Source organism: Anser anser (assembly GCF_964211835.1).
Source record: "Anser anser genome assembly, chromosome: 27".
NCBI lineage: Eukaryota > Metazoa > Chordata > Aves > Anseriformes > Anatidae > Anser > Anser anser.
In genome coordinates this window covers 7840157-7862185 of record NC_139748.1, presented here as the reverse complement: position 1 = coordinate 7862185, position 22029 = coordinate 7840157, and the positions used below count along the sequence as shown (strand labels likewise).

The 22029-nt window shown below is 50.8% G+C and overlaps 1 protein-coding gene and 2 long non-coding RNA genes across 5 annotated transcripts in view; 2 read left to right on the top strand and 1 right to left on the bottom strand.

The window, feature by feature from the left end:
* Nucleotides 1-5: 5 nt before the first annotated feature.
* On the top strand, nt 6-12777 carry MTCH1 (mitochondrial carrier 1). Of its 3 annotated transcripts, none has more exons than XM_083812882.1 (12): nt 6-314; nt 1406-1490; nt 2764-2870; nt 3316-3393; nt 3708-3765; nt 4228-4279; nt 5108-5167; nt 8382-8475; nt 8840-8887; nt 9083-9150; nt 10706-10781; nt 11214-12777. In XM_083812882.1, exons 1-12 carry the CDS (start codon nt 21-23, stop codon nt 11286-11288), a joined length of 1095 nt encoding a protein of 364 aa, XP_083669008.1. In that variant the 5' UTR covers nt 6-20; the 3' UTR covers nt 11289-12777. The 3 variants fall into 3 exon arrangements, with proteins under 3 accessions (XP_083669008.1, XP_083669007.1, XP_083669006.1); XM_083812881.1 differs by lacking the exon at nt 4228-4279 and adding an exon at nt 7832-7886 and having other exon boundaries at nt 108-314; XM_083812880.1 differs by having other exon boundaries at nt 109-314; nt 4207-4279.
* On the bottom strand, nt 12144-18194 carry LOC310887198. The gene is made up of 2 exons (XR_014575688.1): nt 17152-18194; nt 12144-16779 (listed from the first exon to the last, which is right to left on the bottom strand). It is a non-coding gene; the product is annotated as an uncharacterized lncRNA (long non-coding RNA).
* Nucleotides 18193-22029, top strand: part of LOC310887197 — a 20959-nt gene continuing 17122 nt past the window's right edge. Inside the window, exon 1 of the long non-coding RNA XR_014575687.1 lies at nt 18193-18678. This is a non-coding gene — a long non-coding RNA (uncharacterized lncRNA). The remainder of the gene's footprint in view (nt 18679-22029) is intronic.

Genomic DNA, 22029 nt, shown 5'->3' with positions numbered 1-22029 from the left:
GTTGCCCCCCCCACTCCCCCATGGTCCCGCCCGCGACCCCTCCGCCTCTCCTGCCATGGTCCCGCCCGCGCGCTCCCCCTCCCCCCTCCCCGCACACGTCCGCGCGGCGCACGCGCGGTGGCGGCGGGGCCATGGCGGACGCGGCGCCGCTGCCCCCGGAGGGGCGGACGCCCCCTGCCGGCGGCCCCGGGCCGGGGCCGGGGCCGGGGCCGGGGCCGGGCCGGGCCGAGGGCGCCGAGGGCCTGTTCGTGGTGCTGGGCGCCGGGCTCGCCGCTGCCAGCCACCCGCTGCTCTACGTCAAGCTGCTTGTCCAGGTCCGGGGCTGGCGGCGGGGCGGTGAGGGGCGAACCCCCGCGTGGAGGGGTCCGAGGGGGGCCTGTGTGAGGGGGGGGTGCCGGGCCCCCTGTGTGGCGGGGCAGGGGGTGCCCCGTGCACCGGGACCCCCGGTAACGGGGCAGGAGGGACCCCCGACACGGGGGGATGAGGACACCCCGTGTAAGGAGGGACGGCGCTGTACTGACCCAGCGGAGGCCTCCGGGCGACGGGGACCGCGGTGTGAACGGGAGCGGGGCGCTGGGCAGTACCCGTGTCATGGCAGGGCGCTCAGCGGGTGCCGCGGGAGGGCAAACCCCGCGGGTACCAGGGTTATAACGGGACCTCTGTATGACAGGGGAGGGGGACCGCTGTTTGACTGAGGGGATAAGGGCATCTTGTGTGTATAGTTAACCTAGATAATGGGGGAAAGCGGCACCTGTATAATGGGGTAAGGAGGGGTCCCCATCGCCCAGGGTCCACCTGTATAACAGAGGATGGCACCCTCTCTAAGGGGGATCCCTATGTTAGAGTGGGGGACCTACACATAATTGGGAGGATGAAGGTACCTATAACATAGGGAGCCTTATATGTTAGGAGGATGAGAATACTTTCAGTGACAGGGACTCTCTATAGGACAGGGAATAGAAAATCATATAGAATGGAGGGACAAAGACCCAAATGTGCAGTGGGGACTTCTTTAAAAGAGAGGAATTGAGACCTCTTTATATGACAGCAGGTGGGGACCCATATAAAATGGCACAGGTGAGGATACCCATGCAGTGGGGACTCCTATATAATAAAAGATGAGACATTCCTTTATAATGGGGGGTTGAGGATCCACAGTATCCTGAGAACCTCTCTGTAGTGGGAACTACTATAAAATGAGAGGGATGAGGACCCCCGTTCTCCAGAGACCCTGTTTAATGGGAAGGGGACTGCCCATGTCATGGGACCCCCATCTATCATATGGTAACTGAGTGGGACATGGCCCTTCAGCATCTCAGGAAGGCGGAATCAAGGCCATGTGGTCTGTTAGGTTCAGGAATGCCGGAACTGCTTTGGGAACCTGCTCATGGGGTTTCTCCTGCAGGTTGGGCATGAGCCACTACCTCCAACCATTGGAAGAAACGTGCTGGGAAAGAAAGTACTGTACCTGCCTGGCTTCTTCACCTACGGTGAGTGTTCCTCCAGGCCAGCCCACACACGCTGAGTGCAATGCTGGACCCAGCCTCCAGCTGCTCTTCCACCTTCCCAGCTGCACTCTTGGTCTCATTCTGAGGCTGCAGTGAGACATTATATGCTACCACCAGTTGCACAGCCATCAGATTTATGTACCTGTTGTTATGAGGCAGGGACAAGGAGGTGGTGGCCCAGACTGCATCCCACTCCTGTGGCATGTTGCACTGGCTTGTTTCCATAGCTGAGGGTGCAGTGGGGGTTTGTGTGGTGTGGGTTTGTTGGTGGAGGGTTTTGCATGTATTAGAGATAGTGCATTGTGTTTCTTTTCTACAAAACAGCACTGCAATAACTTGGCCTCCTGCCCAGCTCATTTGTATTGTAGGTGGAGCCCTAAAGGGACAAAAATACCATGAAAGGGGAAGGTAATATATTTCTCTCTTTGTGGCTGCAGCATGGGAGAGGCAGGTGAATACTGCCTGAAAGTAGGGCCTACTTTCACAGGTGTGCGGAGCTTTGGGGAAGGTGAGCCCTGAGAGTCAAATGGGGCCAATCCCAAAATCAGACAGCAGTACTTGAGGGTGAGGAGCCAAGAGCAGGAGCAGTACAAAAACACTGCAAGCTGGGACAACCAGAGCTAGAAAGTCTCCAGTGCTGTGCTTTGGAAGATGATGCATTTTCCAAATAGATTTACAGCACTGGGTGAGGGAGATGGGCACTGCCTTCACTCGGGAAAGCAGAAGATGGGGAGCAGGAACAGTCAGTACCTGCAAGCTCACAGTGGGTTGTATTCCACCCTGTTATACCAGGGACAGATCGGCTCCTTTGGCTTTTTTTTGTCTGGAAACCTGTCTGGGAGAAGGTGGCAGGGCAGGAGCAGAACCTTGCTTTGCAAGGTCTGTATTTACCCTGACTCTGACCCTTCAGGGCAGAGGGAGAAGGTTACAACACACAGCACAAGAGATTATCCCACCCTACCTTAGTTCAGTCCAGACTGCCGTGTAGCCCTTTCAGGTAAGCAAAAACAGTCAAAGGATGCACTCATCCTTCCAGTTTAGACAGATGTGACAAAGAATAGTTAAGGTTTCTTTGCAACCTATAAGAAATTTATTTAGAGCTTTTATAATAAAACAGTTATGGCAGGACCGCAGAGCAGTTGCTGTGACTTCCAGAGGTCCGGCGTGGTTTCAGCTGAATACTGAAGTGGGGCAGGGTGCTTTCCACAGGTCGGCTGTATCCCAGCTGACAGCAGCCTGGTCTTTTCTTACCCAGCCAGACACATTGTGAAAGTGGATGGGAGAAGAGGCCTCTTCCGCGGTCTTACTCCTCGCCTCATCTCAAGCACTTTATCGACCATCACCAGGGGAAGCGTGAAGAAGGTAAAGGTCGGCTTCTCTCTCCATAAATCATCTTGCTGGGGCAGACAGTGCTACTGGAGAAGAGCAACAGAGCCTGCATGTGCTTGCACCCAGCCGTGACCGAACATGGAGGATTAAAGTACCCATTCCACTCCACCACCTGATGGCTCTAAATAGTCCTCCAGGACAGAAGGAAAACAGTGTCCATATCCCCAGAACTTACTTTCTAAAGAATCTTACTTGAATTTGACCAGTCACTTGCCTTTTATCTTTTACAAGCAGTCTCATGGTAGTTTTCCTCGGTTTTACTTTCCATCCTTCCTTCTGCTGTCTTCCTCCTTGCCTGTTTTTCTCCTGTAGTTTAGAGCACAACTGCTCATGGTTTCCTTCCAGTCCTCAGAAATCAAGGGCTTGTGGGTCAGCATCTCTATCAGTTTTGGCCATATGTTTCTTCTCTCCTGCTCAGGCCTTTCCACTGGAGGACATGGAGCATGTTTCTAACAAGGATGATATGAAGACTTCCCTTAGGAAAGTGGTGAAAGAGGTGAGAAATGGATATTGCATGTTAATGAGTGATTAGGGAGATCACACTGGGAATGTGCCCAGAGAGCAAAGGAAGCTTAAACTGTGGCTTGTGGGTGAAATTACTTGGAGGGAAACTCTGGGTAAAAACACTGAAGTATTTAGTAGCCATTGGGTCCGGATGTGGAATATTTCATAGAAATAGAGGTTTACCATGAAAAACAGATTTAAAAACAGGTCTGGGACCTGAAGTGGGCTTTCCTACACTAAAGGAAAGGGCCTGATCTGTGCAGGTGGAGCTTTTCACACAGCTGTGGCGTTTTCTCCCTTTCCCAGACATCTCACGAGATGATGATGCAGTGTGTGTCTCGGGTCGTGTCACATCCACTGCATGGTGAGTCCTGTCCCTCTGCCTGGCTGTCCTCTCCAGATTGAGGAATCCTTCCCTGGCTGAGGATCACTTCCAAAATCCTGTGTACTTGATGTGGTTTTCTATCAGAAGTGGCTTTGTATGAAACCACAGAATAGATGTGGGTCCCAAGTGGTCTCTTGGGAAGGCTGATACTCAGACTGGCCTTCAGGGACTAACCCAAATGAGCAGTGAGGTGGTCTCTTCTCACTCATCTTAGAGTTTGTTATAGAGGTCCCATTGGTGTTGGGGCCAGAAATCCCTCCCTCCACTTAGAAACTAAGGGAAAGCACTGTTTTCTAATGAGCCTTGCAGTGATGAGGACCACTGAGAGGAGCTGATTTGAGAGGAGAAAAGGGGTGGCAGAAGGATCGGGTTGCATTTTCCTTCACCTCCATCACAACTCAAACTCGATTTGTTTGTCAGCTTATGTTTCTGTTCTCCTAGTGATCTCTATGCGCTGCATGGTCCAGTTCATAGGCCGGGAAGTCAAATACAGGTGAATGGCTGCAGCTCTGAATGAAGAGTGTGGGCACACAGAAGCACGAGTCCCGGAGTCAGGCATGCCTGATGTTCCCACACAGTGGGGGATATGGTGACCCAGGAGGTTTGGGAGACTGAAAAGTAAATCTGAGCTGTGGATAGAGGTTGGATGAGCATGGGGTGAAGGGATGTGGGAAGGCTGGACTTTGTCCCTTCACACGCCTCTCAGTTCAGCCTTGTGCCAATGGGTGTTTTGGTGGCTGCAGTGCACCTTGCTGATTACTTAGTGAGCTTTCTGCCTTTTTGCTTCATATGTTAATAGAAGGGGAAGCCATCAAAAAAACAGAATAGGGTGGAATACATAATACAAAGCATTGCTGCAGCCCTCCTGTAGTCCGCATGATTTTTCCAAGCCTTTTTCAGTAGTACCTGCCCCTCTGCAGGGCAGAACCATACATGCAGCCACCTGAAAGTGTACTGGGCATAACTGCAGCTAACACGTCACCAGCTCTCACCAGCTCCCAGGGGCACAGCAGAAGAATCAGCCTAATCAAAGCACTTTACATGCCATTGTTGTGGCACACTTACCCACTCACACAAAGCCAATCAGAGCTCTTCTAGCTTCAGCATTTAAACATAGATGTCGGCAAGTTGAGTCCTGGAGTTATTGCAGATTGGCAGAGCACAGACACTACTCTTCTTCATGAGTTGAGGATCAGAATGATGCTGCCTGCTACATTGATGGCAGGGTGACTTGTGGGGGGACTTTACTATGGCCACATGAAGCTGTGCAGGACAGAGACGGAGCAACCTCTGCAAGCTTGTTCTTTTCCTTTCTTGGCAGCGGTGTGTTCAGTGCCATCGTCAGGATATTTAAGGAAGAAGGGATTCTGGGATTCTTCGTGTACGTGAGTTGTTTAAATACCGTCTCCTGTAGTCAGAAGATGCCAATGGCTCTCCTGGCTATGATTCCAACTTCACTGAAAGGAGTTGTGCTGAGCTCCCTCCTCCCTGAAACCTTGTCTGACTGTAGGACTCTCACATCACTCCCATGAGCACAGATTAAATCTGTGGCTTTGACAGAGCTGCAGTTGGACCATTAAGTTTGCCTCAGACCTTATCTTCAATCAACTTTTCAGAGCCCAGGGAAAACTGTATTTTTTCTTACCTTTCTTTTTCCCTTGTACTTCTATGTGTTTCAGTGAAGGAGCATTTAAAGCATTTGTTTGTGCAACAGGCACCAAGATCAAGTGCAACAATGAGGCCCTTTGTTGAAATAAAAGCCAGGCCCTGGATAAGAAGTACATTCCTCAGCAGAGCACCATGGGTGCTTGTAATGAGTAGGTGCTTTGCTCTGGCAACAGGTTTGTCTGTACAGCAGGAGCAGGACACTGCATAGTGCGGCAGCATTACTGCCTGGACCAGCTTGCCTGAAGGAGCTCAGACTGCACTTACAAAGCGTGGTGAATTGACAGCATCACTAAAGTGAAAGCCTAGCAGACACCTTTTTTTAAACCCTTTATTAACACTTCTTGACTTTTTCTCACATCTATATAAACAGAACTACCTGCTGCCTCTGTTCCCAGTGGAGAGGTAACTTGCTTTATTATGTCAATAATAGTAAAGGCAGCTCCAAAATTTCAGGAGGGGCTTTCAGGCCTGAAATATTTGGCTTTGGAATCACAAAATCTGGGCTTCCAGATTAAATATAAATGCATCAGGAAAGGATGAGCAGTCACAGGGGGTCTCACTCTGTTCTTCCCCAAGGGGAAAGGGCCAGAGGTCTGTAGAGACCTTGTCAATCAAGTGTCACCGTATCTTTTGTGGTTTACAGCTATTCTTCAGGATCTGCAGCCCCAGATCTCCATTAAATACAGCTTCCTCCAGGATGTTCCATGTGCTCTTGCTGAGCTCCTCTTTCCTCCAACTCCCTAGAAAACAGTCTGTGAAAAGAGCCAGCTGTGTTCTCTTCCTCCGTATACAATAAACACTTGGTAGCCTAATTAAACTTAACAGTTAACAAGAAAGGCTTTAACATAACCCAGAATGTCTCAGGAGGGCTCTGAATTTATACATGCTCTACAACTCAGCTAGGTAATCACACTACAGTAAGAGGAACACAAACTACATTTGTAAGACCAAACTGTTGCTGTTCTGCTCTCAGCACTTCTAATTAAATCCAAACACGTCCATTCCCCTAAAATCATTGAGGAGCACTTATTTCTCATGGTCTGACAACCTCTACACAGCCATAGTATAATATTGGCACATTCTCATTCTGGGTGCTTGACCAGCTGGAGAAAGACATTTCAATGAGTGGACTTCTTAATTCCCCTGATATCTTAGCAGTCTCCTGCAGCCAGCAGACCAGAATGATGTTCTATGGACTCTGAAATGGGCACTGAAATTGCTGCACATGGTCAGTTCAAAGATGGCTTGTTCTACCCGGCCCCACACTGGAGTTTCTCCTGCTGGGTTGCATGAAGCAAGTAGGTCACGTTGCTGTACGTCATACAGGCTTCCTCATTGGTCTTCTGCTCTGAGCTTTTTAATGACTTGTTGTCTTCTAAGAATTTGTTCCTCATCCAAATGTCCTTGGACATCTCATCAGGTGTGAGAGCTGTAGTGCAAGTTAATTTCTTCTTGGTCCCCTTTTGCAGCTCTCAGACCCCTGTTCTCCAGCCATCCTTTAAGCACAAACCCAACATTCATCATTACTTGGATGACTGGGGATAGAGACGGGTATGATCCTTATTGCAAATGGAACAAGTGGTCTGATTCTGTATCAACAGATGGGTGAGGCTTTACTTACAAGCCTGGCATGGCACAATCCTGGACCACCCCTCTGTTTCTGGAGTTGCTTAAGTCTCTGTTGTATCAGTGGTAGTTCAGGAATCTTCTTAAGACTTTACTTTGAGTTAGATGAGGGATTTTTATTATTTTTTGTTGTTGTTACACAGGCTGAATGCAAAGCAGACAATCCCTGGGACCAGACAGCTTTGATTTCTTTGTCCTGCCTTTTACTGTCATGTATCAAGTCTGACTTAAATCAGCAGATCTGTTGAACATGTGTGCTGTGCCTGGTCCCAAGACCTTGGCTGCATCTCTAGAGCTGCCTGGGCCTTGGCAATACACAGGTTGTCTCCAAAAACTGTAAAAACCAAGCAGGCGGAGCAGGCTGGTTCAAGGCATGCTGTCCCAATTGCTGTTCTGCTGCTGCAGCAATCAGGGCAGGAAACAAAATTAATCCCCTGCCCCAAAGTCTCTAATAAGCCCCTATTAGACTTATTTTGAGAAGAACTGTCTTAATATATCTGGTGAAACACAGGTTTAAAACACACCTGGATCCTTTTGCAGTGTAACAACTGCAAAGCCAAAGTAGGAGGCCTGAGGTTTGGTGAATATGCTGGCAGAGCAGATGCTGCTGAGGCTCTGACAAATGCTCAGAAATGCTTCATTAATGTTTTAGTGCCAGAAGCTGGGGTGCTCATGCTGCTGGGATCTCAGTAGTGGGTTTTGAGAGGGATAAGCCAAAGCAGCAAGTCAACCCCTGTCTCTGTGCTCCCAGGTGGCAGCAGGGACCCAGCCTGGACTTGGAGACTAGGAAGATCAGAGGGGCTAAGGTGCTGCCGCCAGTTAATCCCACTTTGCACTAGAGCAGACTTGGTAGGAAGCCCCTCCCCTCCCCCCTACCCCCCCCATTTTAATTTCTAAAAGGAGAGGGAGGTGGTCATCAGAGATGACCTTCTAATTCTTTATCCAGAAGAGCATCTGCAAAATAAGCTTAACAGGAACCTGCTCCATCTGTGTTTTGCCTGGGTTTCAGAGCAGGAGCTGGGCTGAGAAGGTATTTGGGGTAGAACAAGGGGACTTGGCTGAGTCATACTCCAACAAGAGCTCCAAAACTTCCTAGTCATAGCATCCCCTGGCTGGAGCAGCTAGCAGCACAAACAACCGCTTCTGAAGGCCAGGAGAGCTCTTCCCTGAAGTCTCCCCTTCTCCCTAAATAAAAATGCATTTTGGGGAGCAGGGTTCCTTCATGCTGGTAGAGGAAAGGAGGGCTCAAAGGCAGCACTTGGACCCTTCTGCACCTCATGCCCATGTTTTTGCCATTGCAGTGGTGTAGTCCCTCACATCCTGGGGGATGTCATCTTCCTCTGGTGCTGCAATCTCTTGGCTCACTTCATCAACACCTATGCAGTGGACGATAATGTGAGTGGAAGTGCCCAATGGAGGGCTTGGGGGTCCGTACAGAGCGCTCGGAGTTGTAAGGAGTTATTGGGGAGGGGAGACTAATTTAATACAAACAGACAGTGGGTTTAGGATAAAGTCCTGTAAAAGTGCTATATATACCATGTCTAATCAGGGCACTGTTCTAGCTGCAGTTTGAGGTTCAGGTTTGATAGCAAATGTCTTCCCTGAGTCTCATCAGGGATGTAGTGTGGTTAAGCCATTGCTTTCTGTCTTGTTTCTGTGCCCCAGGCCCATCATCTCAGGCTCACAGAAATGTCTCATAGCTACAGGGACAGCTTGGTGGCATCTGCCTCCTCCACAATGCTTTTGTTTCTCTTTCCAGTTCAGCCAGGCATCGGTGATCCGGAGCTACACTAAATTTGTGATGGGGGTATGTAGGCAACTGCCATGTCATTGCTTTGCTTCCTGTTATCTATGGGGTGAGAGCTCATGGTCTGAGGACAAAGGCAGGTGCGTTTGAAGTCTGTACTTTGTATCCAGGATAACTTTGCTAACACACAAAATGTAGAACTACTGTTTTTGGCATGAACATGTAGAGATGTTACCAGTTTTTTTGTGCTTTCAGATTGCTATGAGCATGCTGACATACCCATTCCTTCTCGTGGGAGACCTCATGGCAGTGAACAACTGTGGGTATGTCTGTCACACTGAGATCTAACTCTATCCCTTCCTTTCAGCCCCTTGTTGTCTGAAGCCTTTGCTAATGATTGTAAAGCTTTCATGCAGAACCATAAACTATATGGTTTCCTGTCTCAGATTACTTAAAATTTTAGATCAGAGGGCACAGACAAGAGCAGGATAAAAGCACAAATGGAGAGGAATAGGGAGAGTTCTGGTGGGGCAGCCTGATCTAAACTAGACCAGAGGCAGAAGGGATCAAAGAGAGGATGCTGACTCCAGGGAGCAGCATGAGGAAAAACAAAACTCTTAATGCAGCAAGGGGAGACAGGCACAGGTGGGGCAGGACCAGACAGTAATACCTCCTTCACCCAACTTGCTTTCCCAATTCCACTGCTGCTTGTGTCTTCCTGTGTATGTGCTTATGGGAATCGGACTGGATCCGACCCACTGCAATAATGCTGTCTTGATATCTGCTCCTTCTTGAAGGTATAGATACAGCCCATAGTCCTGCACTCTTAATGTATCCAGGTAATGCACCTTGTTTGTACACTCCAGGGGTAATTAAATTAAAGAATCACAAAATGTTAGGGATTGGAAGGGACCTTGAAAGATCATCTAGTCCGATCCCCCTGGTGGAGCAGGAACACCTACATCAGGTCACACAGGAATGCGTCCAGGTGGGTTTTGAATGTCTCCAGCGAAGGAGACTCCACAACCCCCAGGGACAGCCTGTTCCAGTGTCACCCTCACTATGAAAAAGCTTCATCTCAAATTTAAGCGGAACCTCCTGTGTTCCAGCTTGCACCCATTGCCCCTTGTCCTGTCATTAGATGTCACTGAGAAGAGCCTGGCTCTGTCCTCCTGACACTCACCCTTTCCATATTTATAAACATTAATGAGGTCACCCGTCAGTCTCCTCCAAGCTAAAGAGACCCAACTCCCCCAGCCTTTCCTCCTAAGGGAGGTGCTCCACTCCCTTAATCATCTTTGTGGCTCTGCGCTGGGCTCTCTCAAGCAGTTCCCTGTCCTTTTTGAACTGAGGGGCCCAGAACTGGACACAATATTCCAGATGTGGTCTCACCAGGGCAGAGTAGAGGGGGAGGAGAACCTCTCTTGACCTACTAACCACACCCCTTCTGATACACCGCAGGATGCCACTGGCCTTCTTGGCCATAAGGGCAGAGTGCTGGCTCATGGTCGTCCCGCTGTCTGCCAAGACCCCCAGGTCCCTTTCCCCTACAGTGCTCCCCAGCAGGGCAGTCCCCAACTTATATTATACTGGTGTCTGGAGTTGTTCTTGCCCAGATGCAGGACTCTACACTTGCCCTCATTATATTTTATTAAATTTCTCCCTGCCCAACTCTCCAGCCAGTCTAGGTCCTGCTGGATGGCAGGGGGACCATAAATGACATGATCTGCTGCAGTATAAGTAACAAGCTGGTGATCTGGCCTTCAGCCCAGTGCAGACACTGTGTACTCATTTACACTCATCGCTGCTTGTTTTATCTCTGTCTGGATAACATGACATCTGCACAGACCATCTTGGCTATTTCTCTTTGCCATGCAGGTTGCGTGCTGGCCTCCCTCCCTACGCTCCTGTGTTCACGTCCTGGATCCATTGCTGGAGGTATCTCAGTGCCCAGGTGAGGGAGTGGGGTACTCACAGGCTTTGGATTCCCTCTGCTCTTTCCTGAGGGCTCTGGCACTGCCCAATGAGTACCTGTGCTGCACCCTTTATGTGCTCGGTAACTATCTCCATCCCTCCAGTTATGGCTCTGGTACCAGGCGTGACAGTGCTTAGTGTGCCTGTGTTACCTGAGCTTGCAGCCTGCAATCTTTTAGCAAAGGCATTGCACACAGCAAAGCCCCATGGCTCTGCCCCTCTCCATCAGCCATCCTTGCTGGAAGTACCTGACCTCAGTGCTCATGAGGCTGAAGGCCCACTTTCTCCTTCTTAGCAACCAGGGGTGCTAAGGGTTTGCAGCCATGCAGCAGGCACAACTCCGTCCCTGCTAGTCTAGCAGTGAGGCGACACTGCGGCGTGGCTGCCCTAACCCCAGTGCTCTCCTCCTCAGGGGCAGCTGTTCCGTGGCTCCAGCCTGCTATTCCGCAGAGCGCCTGTGCAAGCAGCCTGCTTCCCCATCGACTGACCCCAGCTTGCAGGGAGAGGCGATGAACCTGGATTCCTCAAAAGACCCTAAGATTTTTCCATATATATATATATTTGTTCTTTTTGATCCAAAGGCTGTGGTGCCAGAACAAGACACTCTTCAGCAAGGCCTGCAACAAGTTGACCTGCAGAGATCTGGTTTCAGGCTCCAGCTTGATCAAAGTCCCATCCTCATGGCTGCCTTGACCAGGGCGCATAGAAGAGTTGGTTCTTTGGTCTGGGCTGTGAGTCTGGAGTCACTGAGGAAGTCTGGGAAACCAGAAAATGCCCAGGTACTAAATGAGCCTGAGATGCTGGGACAAAAGACTGCTTTGTTCTGTGTGAGCTGAGAAGCAGCAAGAGATCAAAGGCTGCCTTGCTGAGAAAGCAACAGCACAGCCAACCTCCTGTCTCATCTCTTCTGGAGAGGGCAATTATTTGTTTGGCAGGTAGCTTATGCTGGGCAAGGTCAACCCTGAAACCCATACTTAAGGTTTAGAGGGTATCTGAACACTAGGGAGTACCCCTGGAAGGGAAGTAATATCAAAACAGAAGAGAGAAACAGCCCCACTACAAAGAGCAATGCAGTCCTTAAGAGACAGGTATGACTTATCTCAAGGACAGTGGCAGAACTTGAACACGGAGAAGGCACTGGGGGAGGGATGTTCACTGTACATGCTGACTACTTTGGGTAGGGCACATTCAGGATACATCTCCCAGCTGGCAGGACTCCTGCCGAACCTGAGCATCACCATGTCTCTGGTGGACACAGAGCCATGTGATAGCACTGGGTTGCTGTGTGGCATTGGCCTGGTGCTGCAAATGTAAGGGTTTGCCTTTTTTTCACTGTGGAGTGAAGGAGTAAACCTCAGGCTGGACAAAGGTTTGCAAGGAGTCAGGGGTCATGGACTCCTCACATGCAGGGCTTGCCTTTGCATATCAGAGTTTACCTGTGACAGCAGCGCAACATTCATTCTCAGCTCCCCTTTCAGAGGTTTTGTTGGGGGGGGGAGGGGTTGCTTTTTAACCAGTCTGTGCTGCTACCACGGCCAGGCAGATTTCCCCAACTCCAGCTCCCCATGAAGCAGTCTTTTGCACAGTTCAGTGTGTTACTGCACTCCCTGGGAAGAGGTTTTGGGGCCCTGAGCAAGCTCCCATGTGCTGCTGCTGCAGCTGGGGCATTGCAGCCTATCCTGGTCCCTTCGGGATGTCAACCTGCTGTTGCATGGGCATTTTCCTCTATCAGAGGGGCTTGATCTGTACCTCGAAGCTGAGGCCTGCAGGAGGAAGGGCCAGCACCAGTGCATGTGGGACCTGCAGTCCCCAAACTAGCTCCCTTTGGTGTTGTGGATTCAGTCCTGTCTGTCCTCCCTTCCTCATGTACAGTTTGTGTTACGTTAACAATACTCAATGCATGGCCCTATCTCCTAACACCAGAGATTATCTCAAAGAGTATTTAACTATACTCCAAAATACAGCTATAAAACATCTCTTCTTGATTGATTCTTTTTTTAGAAGTGTTGATTTCTTCTGTACAGTAGGATCCCTCACTTGGGAAAGGCTTCCAGTTAAGATAAGCAATCCTCTCCCCTCCCCTCCCCCCAAAAGTAGGGGCTGAAACAGCTGTTGCTAACTCAGATTGCCACTGATATTTCTCAGCTCCATGGAAGGTCAGCAATTTTAGGCTGAGCAAACCGCATTGGGTGCACCTGGACCAAGGGTGGAGACAGCAGTGGTCTTCCCAGAATGACAGAATGTTAGGGATTGGAAGGGACCTTGAAAGATCATCTAGTGCGATCCCCCTTCCAAAGCAGGAACACCTAGATTAGGTTACACGGGAATGCGTCCAGTTGGGTTTTGAATGTCTGCAGAGAAGGAGACCCCACAACCCCCGGGGGCAGCCTGTTCCAGTGTTCTGTCACCCTCACTGTGAAAAAGTTTTGTCTCAAATTTAAGCGGAACCTCCTATGTTCCAGCTTGCATCCATTGCCCCTTGTTCTATCATTGGGTGTCACCGAGAAGAGCCTTGCTCTGTCCTCTTGACACTCACCCTTTCCATATTTATAAACATTATTAAGATCACCCGTCAGTCTCCTCCAAGCTAAAGAGACCCAACTCCCCCAGCCTTTCCTCCTAAGGGAGATGCTCCACTCAGTTAATCATCTTTGTGGCTCTGCACTGTTTAGCTGTCATGGCTACTTGAAACGTGATAAAGCAGGTGTTTGTAGTTAAAACTGTCCCGGAGCATTTCTGGAAGGTACAGAAACCCTTTGCTCCTGGTCTGAGCTTGTCAGGTGGGCTCAGCCCCTCTATCCTCCCCTGTGTTGTTTACAGGGGCCTCACCCTCCTGTCTTAATGCGTTAGTTGGTTTCTTGCCTATTGCACCATTAGGCACTGCATCTCCTAGATCACACAACACCTGCTCAGGAACTTTATCCTTTATCCTCAAACTTAAGGCCACCATCTGCTGATGATATACCTCTAAAACCTGTAAAAGCCTCCTACACCTTCTACACAGCCTGGTTGCAGTCACTGCACTGAAAAGTACAATTTCCATTAACCAGTTCACCTAAATCTGCATTAGAGCCAGCCTGCTATTCCTGCTCAGTTCACTGAGCCCCACAACCTTTGCAGGACACACAATTCTTACTTGGTAAGCTTTTGGTCAATTAAATGAAAACCAGGTTTCAAAGGCCCAAGGTAGCACATACAAGGTAATGCAGATCCTCAGGCTTACCTTGGAGCAAGGGCTGTCATTCATACAATGATTAAATGTTTCCTTACTTCCTCTTTCTAACCCTAGTTTTTCTTGTCCTTTGCTTCGTTTGAGGTGTCCCACCACAGGGACAGTGCGTGTACCAGGAGCAGGCAATGAGAAAGCTCTGGCTTGGCACTCACACCCACCTTTAACTGCTGCCCTGTTGGTGGGTACCCAGCCCTGCAGCCATTGCCACTGCAGCACAGCTCACAGGAACTGGGGCCTTGCTTCTACAGGAGAGGGGCTCAGGGGTGAAACCTGCAGTCAGGAGAATAAATGAACTGGCATGGAAAGAAGCTTGGGTCCAGCACCCAGGATGGAGTCAGGCACTTGCCCATGCATGGTCCTGGCACTCCCCTATCTAGCCAGGAAACAAACCTGCATTTAAATATTGACACAGAAAGGGGATGGGTGGAGGTTGCATCCTCTCTGTGCCTTTGCAGTTTATCAGCCAACAGTGGAAAGCAGAGATTGACGGGACTTTGCCCTCATCTGCTCCCAGGTGTCAAGGGGAGAAGGGAAGCAGGGATCACAGCTGGGAGAGAGAAACTCAGATCAAAGCTGCCCTAACTCTCCTTGTGGCCTGGATGTGTGGGTCTTGCAGGCTTTGTGAAGCAGTGAGGTGCTAGTTAAGCCAGGGATGGCGCAGCTCAGTTCAGACCAGCTGCAATGATTTTACCTTCCTTCTTCCCTTGCCCCCTCCAGAGCTCTCCTGCTCTCCTAAAGACCCTTCAGTTAAGACAAAGCTCCCACCCCAGTGTTTGCTCTTCCCACTGTGGAGCCAGGAAGAGAGCAGCCAGGCACGCCTCTCCTAATGGCTGTACAGTGCCCTTCACCCCTGTGTCAGTCAGTAAAGTGGCTGCCAGCTCCATATAGGCAAATAATTGTTTAAAAATAATAATAATAACCCCAGCAGAGCCAGCTGGTGCTTCTCAGTCCTGCCAGGAAAGGCTCACTATGGGGACTCAGACCTAGCCCAGGTGCAAGTGGCATGGTGGCCCCTGACTTGTCCACTGTCTTAGCTCAGCTCTGGTTGGCACATGGACGGGGAGGAGCAGGGTAGCACTGGCAGGGCTTTCGCCCAAAGCAGGAGGTTACAGAGAACATGGAGCCAGGTCCTGCTCAGGGTGCAGGTGGAGCAGGCAAAGGTTGTAACAGGGGCAATCCCAGCAGGCAGTGAGGAGAAGAGACCACAAACAGCACAGATGGAGTCCTAGGTAAGAGAGCAGGTAATCTCTGGAGCTGTGGCCTGGCCTGCCAGGCTGGTCACGGTGTCTCCATCCATGGCTGGAAGCTTTGAAGAGGAGGAGAACTGCATGCGGAACCTTGGCTGTCCTGGGCAGGTGTGGAGCTGCCTTCCACACTTCCTCTTGCTTTGTGCAGAGCCTTTTTAGAGAAAATCCATGGACTGGGCCAGCCAAACCACCCCATTCCCTCCTGTATGCAAGGTCTGCAGCTGTGTTTCATCCCCTGTGAGGAGAACCTGGGTCTCAGAGGAAGAGGCCTGGAGCTGGCAGCAGTGGCAGAGGCTTGCCTGGGCAGACAAGATGCCTTTTTCCGCAGCTGCCTGGATCCACGTGCCTTCCTCCCACCCTGCTTATATGGTGCCGTGGCCCCCCCGCCCCAGGGGGAGGAGGGGCACTTGGTGAGCTGAGATTGTTAAAGTCTTTCCCGATTTTGATTCAGCTCCTCTCCCCCCAGTATGGCCCCACAGTGGGGTGATGGCACCGCCGTCCATGCAGCCACTTGCACGGGCACTGTCCCTCCCAGCCACCCACTGGCAGCCCCTTGTAGTCCCTTGATTAAAACGTCCTAATTCTCTAATCTTGGTGAATTGAGTTTCTTCCTTAAAAGCCGCCTGCGCTCTCCGATCCAGCAGCGTGGTTCTTGTCACGCTGCCAAAGGAGGCTGGGAGCAGCGTCACATGCCGCAAAGTTTTACAAGCCAAGCGAGCTGTCTCGGAAGAGGAACGCGAGAGAGACGGACATACACTCACGCTCAGCCGTGCATGCCGAGAAACCTCCTCTGGGCTCCCTCCGGGTTTATCTGAATGTTTTGTGTTTTTTTTTTTTCTTTTTTTGGAAGAACAAAGACTTTGGGCTCGGTTGGTGTGTTTGTTTTCCAGAGCCGGTGCTGGGGAGGGGGAAAGGAGGCCAGAGGTAGAGGGGGGAGCCAGCAGCTCCAATGTGAGAAAGTCCCAAATTGCCCTGGCCAAGTTGCAAAGACCTTGCCGTGAAACTTGGAAGAGGAAAGACAGGGGAAAAGGAAAAATACATATATATGATGACGTCACTTCGAGCAGGGGTGCCTTTCCTGCTGCCTGTCAGATGTGCTTGAAAAGAAAAGGGCAATAAAACAACAGCCGCCTCTGTCTCCCTTGTTAAACATGGCAGTAATTGGATGTTAATTTCTCTTTGCTCTTCTCGCTGCTCAATTGTGAGGATTCTGCCTTGCTCTCCCCCTCGCGCTTTCTTTCTTTTCTGTTGCAATGCTCTTGGCAGCTCTGAGGGACTCTGGACTGTGTGCTCCCTCCCGTTCATGGACTGGAATAATTCAGGAGCTGGGAGTATTAAAAAGATGAGGCGCAGGGGCGAATGGTTCAGAAACAGGGCGGGCAAGATGGATTTTGAGAGCTACGCTAATCTCCCCGTTTCCCATGCATTGTCCTGCCGATGTGAAGCTATTCTCTTCCCATTTGATTTCTTGCCCCCCTTCCCCTCATGTTGGGTCCAGGCTGCTGGGCAAAAAAATACATGGTCACAAAAAAAAGCATGATTCAATGACGACAAACCCCCAAACCTCCTCCCAGCTCCCCCCCGTCTCAGCGCACTGCATGGAAACAGGCATTTTAGGGAGCCGGAGCAGGAAGTTGTTGTTCTCAGTGTTGCCCAGGTCATCCTTAAAGGGTATGTGTGCAAGAGCGGGCGTGCATGCGTGTCTTGGCCAGCAGCCCCGTGGGCACCCGGCACGACGCGGAAGAGGCGAGTGGGGCGCACGGGTCTGGGGGCGCGCTGGGCCTTGGGGGCAGGATGGGTGGGGGAGTGGAGGGAGGGACGGGAGTGGCGGCAGCAGCAGCAGGGGAAGCAATGTGGGAGTCGAGTCCTACCTGGGATCGGTGCCAACTTCCTGCAAAGGGTTACAGACCCGCAGCTCGGAGAGCCCACCAGAGGCGAGTTGGCTCTTGTCACACGTCCAAGGCAAGATGAAGACAGCGGGAACAGGTACCGCGGAAGCTGAGTGGCCTTGTTTGCCCGCCGACTGGGGTGGCTCAGCCGTTTGTTTTGATTTAAACATGCTGAAGGGAGGCTTTGGCACACCCGGGGGCCTCACCAGCTCTGCGCAAGGCCGATGGGTGCCAAGGGTGGGGTGTACAGGCCGGGGGTGGTTGTGGGGGGGGGCTGGCGCTGCTCACTTGCCTTCTTGCCGTTTGGATTAACATGCAGAAGATGTGCCTGTCACTTTGCTTACTGTCAGTGCCTGCTCAGGGATGGGTGACGGCTTTGTTCGGAGCAGCCGGGGGAGCCGTGCCAAGACGGACTTGGCAGGCGTGCCCAGCCAGGAGGGCGCGGGGACGCAGCCGAGGCAGCCGCAGAGGGCTGGGGCTGCAGGCCCACTGGGGAGCACAGTGGCTGCTCAGCAGTGTGCATCTGCCGCTTGCCCCTCTCCCGCCAGGCTGATGCAGGCAAAATGAAAACGTGTTTTGTTTTGTGTTTTTGGCATCTCCCCAGTAGTGCTACCAACCCGTCTGTCCCCCCTCCCCACTGCCTTACCCGACCCACTGTGACTCCCTTTTTGTAATCAGCACAACCCATGTGCTCAAAGCAGCAAAAAAAGGCACAAAATATCCCCTGCAACCCAAACTACCCACAGTCTGCCCCCCTGAAGGCAACTGCTCCCAAGCTTCCTCTGTAGTGGGTGGGTTGTTTTCTATTTTCTTTTTTTTGCTATTTTATTTTTTTCTCCTGCTCTGGGTCTCTCTCACGTTGGGTGTTCGAGTCCCTGTTCAAGCACCCATTGCCTCCCATCATGCCAAACCTGGGCAGAAGGGCGCCTAGGGCGTAACCTGTGTGGATGTGGGTCGGCGGGTAAGGGAGCTGGCGACGGAGAGCATGAGGCAGGAGGATTGGGTCGGCGGGGGGGGGGGGGGGGGGGAGGAATTATATCCACATCCCCAGGCCTTTTGTTTAACCTGCATCTACATGAAGGAAGGTCTTAGCTTTTTTTTTCATCCTTGTGCCCCTTGGGGCATTTTGAAACCAAACAGGGCAACTTTTCAGGGTGGGCAGTGTCGGCAGCAATTTTTCGGAGTGGCAGGCAAGTGGGTGTGCGGCGCCAAGTGCAGGAATTCCTGCCAGTTTGCCTTTGTGCCAGCCTGGCCTTTGGTGTCTTGTTCGGATGGAGCCTGGCATCCAGGCACCGCCCATTTCTTGGCGTTGAGCTGAGAGGAGAAGGAAAGGGGAGAGAGCGAGCAAGAGAAGAGAGAAAAAAAAAAAAAAAAAGCTGTCTCACTCAAACTGGCCTTTCTCGGAAAAGGATCCTTCCCCGATGATTGTCCGGATAAGCAGAGCTAAATCCAGCAGCCACTCTACAACAAAACCACTCTCTTCCACGGTGCGTCTCTCTTGCTGCCTTGGTACGAAATCGAACCTCACTTTTGATTTGTTTTTGGTTTGGTTTGGTTTGCTTTTGTTTTTTTTTTGGTTGGTGGGTTGGTTGGTTGGTTGGGGTTCTTTTGCCTTTGATTTGAAATAATATTTAATTCCTCCAGTCACTCAGTCGTTTTGTTGTTGCTGTTAACCTGTCTTCTCCCCGAAACCCCTTTCCTTTGAGTCCCCCAGCCCTTGGTGCTAAAACATCTGACTATTAAATCAATCTAGAAAGAGGGATGTATAGCAGACATGCATCCACCTATGGGCAGTGCTTGGAGCAGGACTCGAGGTGTTTTTTCCTGCCACCCTAACCCTACTGCCTGGGACACTGGCATCCCCAAGAGCCACTCAGAGCTGGGTGTGTGTCACGCGAATGCTTTGTGCTTCCAAACCACTGAGGGGGGGAAAAATATGTTGAATCATGTCGGATTTGCAATTCAACATGGCAGCCGCAGCAAACGTGGTAGGAGCCTGTGCACTGAGCCCCAGCAGGCATGGGTGTTTTGTGCTGGCCACACCAGGCAGGCAATTGGCACAGGAAGAAAGAGCCGGGTGGGTGCCCAGGCTGGGGTGGAGGAGAAGATTTTTTTATTTTTTTCTTGTGGGTGGTGAATTAAACCAGGAGTGATCTGGGAATGAGGGAACCCCTGCAATTTGGTTTTGTCAGTGTTAACCGTTTAGCAGCGAGCTCATTTTTTTTCCACTGGCACAGTGCACTGGTCTGGGCGCATGGCCAGGGCAAACCCAGGAGTGGGGTGTGAGGCTCCACTGGCTCCAGCGGGTAAAGATGGATGAAGTAGTGCTCCAGTGTCCTCTGCAGGGAGGCTGTTTGTCATGCAGTGATGGTGGCATTCAGGCTTTGGAGATTGCTTCAGCTGGGCACCCTTGGGAAGGAGCTGCTTGGCAAAGGCACAGGGTGGTTGGAGAGGGCAATTTGCTTGACCACATGCACCCTCACAGGGCTTCATACCTCTCCTTGGTTGCCCAGAAAGGTTCTGCACCGCTGCAGCAAAGCTCTCCAGGTCTGCCTGAGCTTGGGGGCTTGTGCATAGTGACTGTGAATCTGCCCTCTTTCTGTCAAACTTAATTTAGGCCTATTTGGGATGCAACAAAAGCAGCTTGTTTGCAGGTCAGAGTTCCCCTGCCTCCTCCACAGCTGCTACACACTACACAGGTGCTTGGGAGCCATGGAAACCATCCCTCCTCTTTCACCAAATTTTTCCTCCTCCTTCCTTGCTCCTGGTTTCCTCCTTCTCCTCCCTTGTCAAAAAAAAAAAAAAAAAAGCTCTCTTTCAGTAAGTGACACGCAGCTCTACAGCAAAGCCTTTGAACTCAGCTTTGCCTCCATGAGCTGCTGTTTCAGCCATGCTCCAGGGGACATCCCCAAGATTGTCTCAGTTACCGCCCAACACCGCTGGGTGTTGGGTGTCTTGTGGGCCTAGCAGCAATCTTTGTGGCCCTGTGCACTGGGGTTTGGATGTTGGGATGCTTGGGTGCAGTTCTGAAACTTCCCATTCACTTGCCATTTGGCACAGCCATAGTGTGGCTCTAAGGTAAAGCATGCAATGGGCCAGAGCAGATGTAGGAAGATGCTGACAGGGGTTTTGAAAGCAGTTACTGAACACCTTTTGGGGTGAGTGCAGCCCCACAACGCCTCTGCGAGTTGCAGACCAGTGTTGCGGCCCTTGCCTGCAGATCTCATTTGTGAGGCCACTTCTTATGTGTCCGTGGCTCTCATGATGCACAGCAGTTGGTTTGGGAGTTGAAATGCCCACATTGCCATTAGCAGAAGCTCAGGGCAGTCAGTCATTCTTGGGATCTGGCCCCAAAATGTTTCAGGATGCCAACTGCAGTGGAGCTCACTTACACAACAGTTTACATCCAGACCTTTAATGCTAATGAGACAGGAACACTTTTTTGCTCATCAGTACAGCTTTCTCCTTGCATATTATTTACATAAATAGGGGCCGGGGTAGAGGCAGACCTTTCTTTCCTTCTCTTCTCTTTGTTCACAATCTCTATTGCTTCAGTGGGAGTTGCTGGCAGAGGGCTGCTACCAAAAAAAAAAAAAAAAAAAGAAAGAAAATTGCCAAAGCCGATGATGTGACTCCAGTGACTGCAGTGGGCAGCCTTAAAGCAGAGAAAGTCTGAACTCAGGAAGGACACTTCTGATGTGTCCTAAGCAAAACATCTGGCACCTCTGTAAGAGCCATCCAGCCAACGGACGCAGCTGTTTTGTTCCACATGGCTTGCAGAAAAATAGGGCTCAAGCTTCCAGAACATGGCTCAGCAAAAAGGACAAATTCTTGAAACTGGGAGGTGGATCTTTCTGCCACTATTGCCTTTGAATCTGGAGCTTGCTCTCTAGCTCTTCTGGCTTGAGCTCTGTGCCATCTCAGGGGGGAGACCAGGAACTTTTCTGCAAAGCTCAAGCCTCTCTTAGCTTCTATAAACACCCCCCCAGCAGCCATTAGAGCTGCTCTGGATTTTCATTGACATTCCTGAGAGCAGGATCAGGCCTCCAGGTTTGTCAAGTGTGGCTCTGGGAAATTTTCTTTCCTTAAAAGGGCTAGGTTTGGCCAAAGCAGAGTTTGGACTGTGTTTTCCTTTTCTTCTTCTTCTTCTTCCCCTCCTCTTTTTTTTTTTTTTAATTATTTTTCTTAACTTGGAGCAAAACTTGCACAGGTGAAAATTGCCTGATCTGCAGTTGCAGACAGTGCTGTGCTCTGTTTGTGCACAGGCCGGCCCTGTGGGGACTATCATCCCCCAGTTTGCACCATCCATGCAACCCGCTTCACCCCTCCAGTGACCACTTCTGATGAAGAAAAAGGGTGTAAAAGGCAGGGAGACTGAATTAAGTCTTTGTGGACTTCATCCTCAGCCTTTCCACTAATTGCCAGCTTGTTCCAATGGGTCTGTGGGGCACAAGCCTAATGGGATCCCGGTAAAAACACACCCAAGGGAAAGATGCTTCATGCACCATGGGGGAACACGGACTACCCAGAGGTACTCGATGCTGATTCACCCCTGTACCACCCCACATCTGGTCCTTTGAAGAATCAATGTCATTTATCTTCCTTGCTGCAGTTTTTACTCTCTGTCACCTCTTTCATTCCCTATTTTCCCTCCACTTTTTCTGTAGTTCTGGGTTGTTACTGTGGTGTTGCTCATGGCTTCTGTTTCTCTTTGATGTTACTTGGCTGCTGTGAAAGGTGAGGTCTAGGAGGACAAAAAGAGGCATATGGTTGTTTTTGTAGGGCTGCTTACAAGTTGTGTTGTCTGGGTCTGCAGTTGGAAAGATAGTGAGATAGGCAGGGTTTGGCACCGTAAGATCA

Coding starts and splice junctions, on each gene's coding strand:
- MTCH1 (XM_083812882.1), top strand. CDS start 21: ATGGTCCCGCCCGCGACCCCTCCGCCTCTCCTGCCATGGTCCCGCCCG. Junction 315..1,405: donor ACGTCAAGCTGCTTGTCCAG/GTCCGGGGCTGG, acceptor TTTCTCCTGCAG/GTTGGGCATGAGCCACTACC. Junction 8,476..8,839: donor CCTATGCAGTGGACGATAAT/GTGAGTGGAAGT, acceptor TTCTCTTTCCAG/TTCAGCCAGGCATCGGTGAT.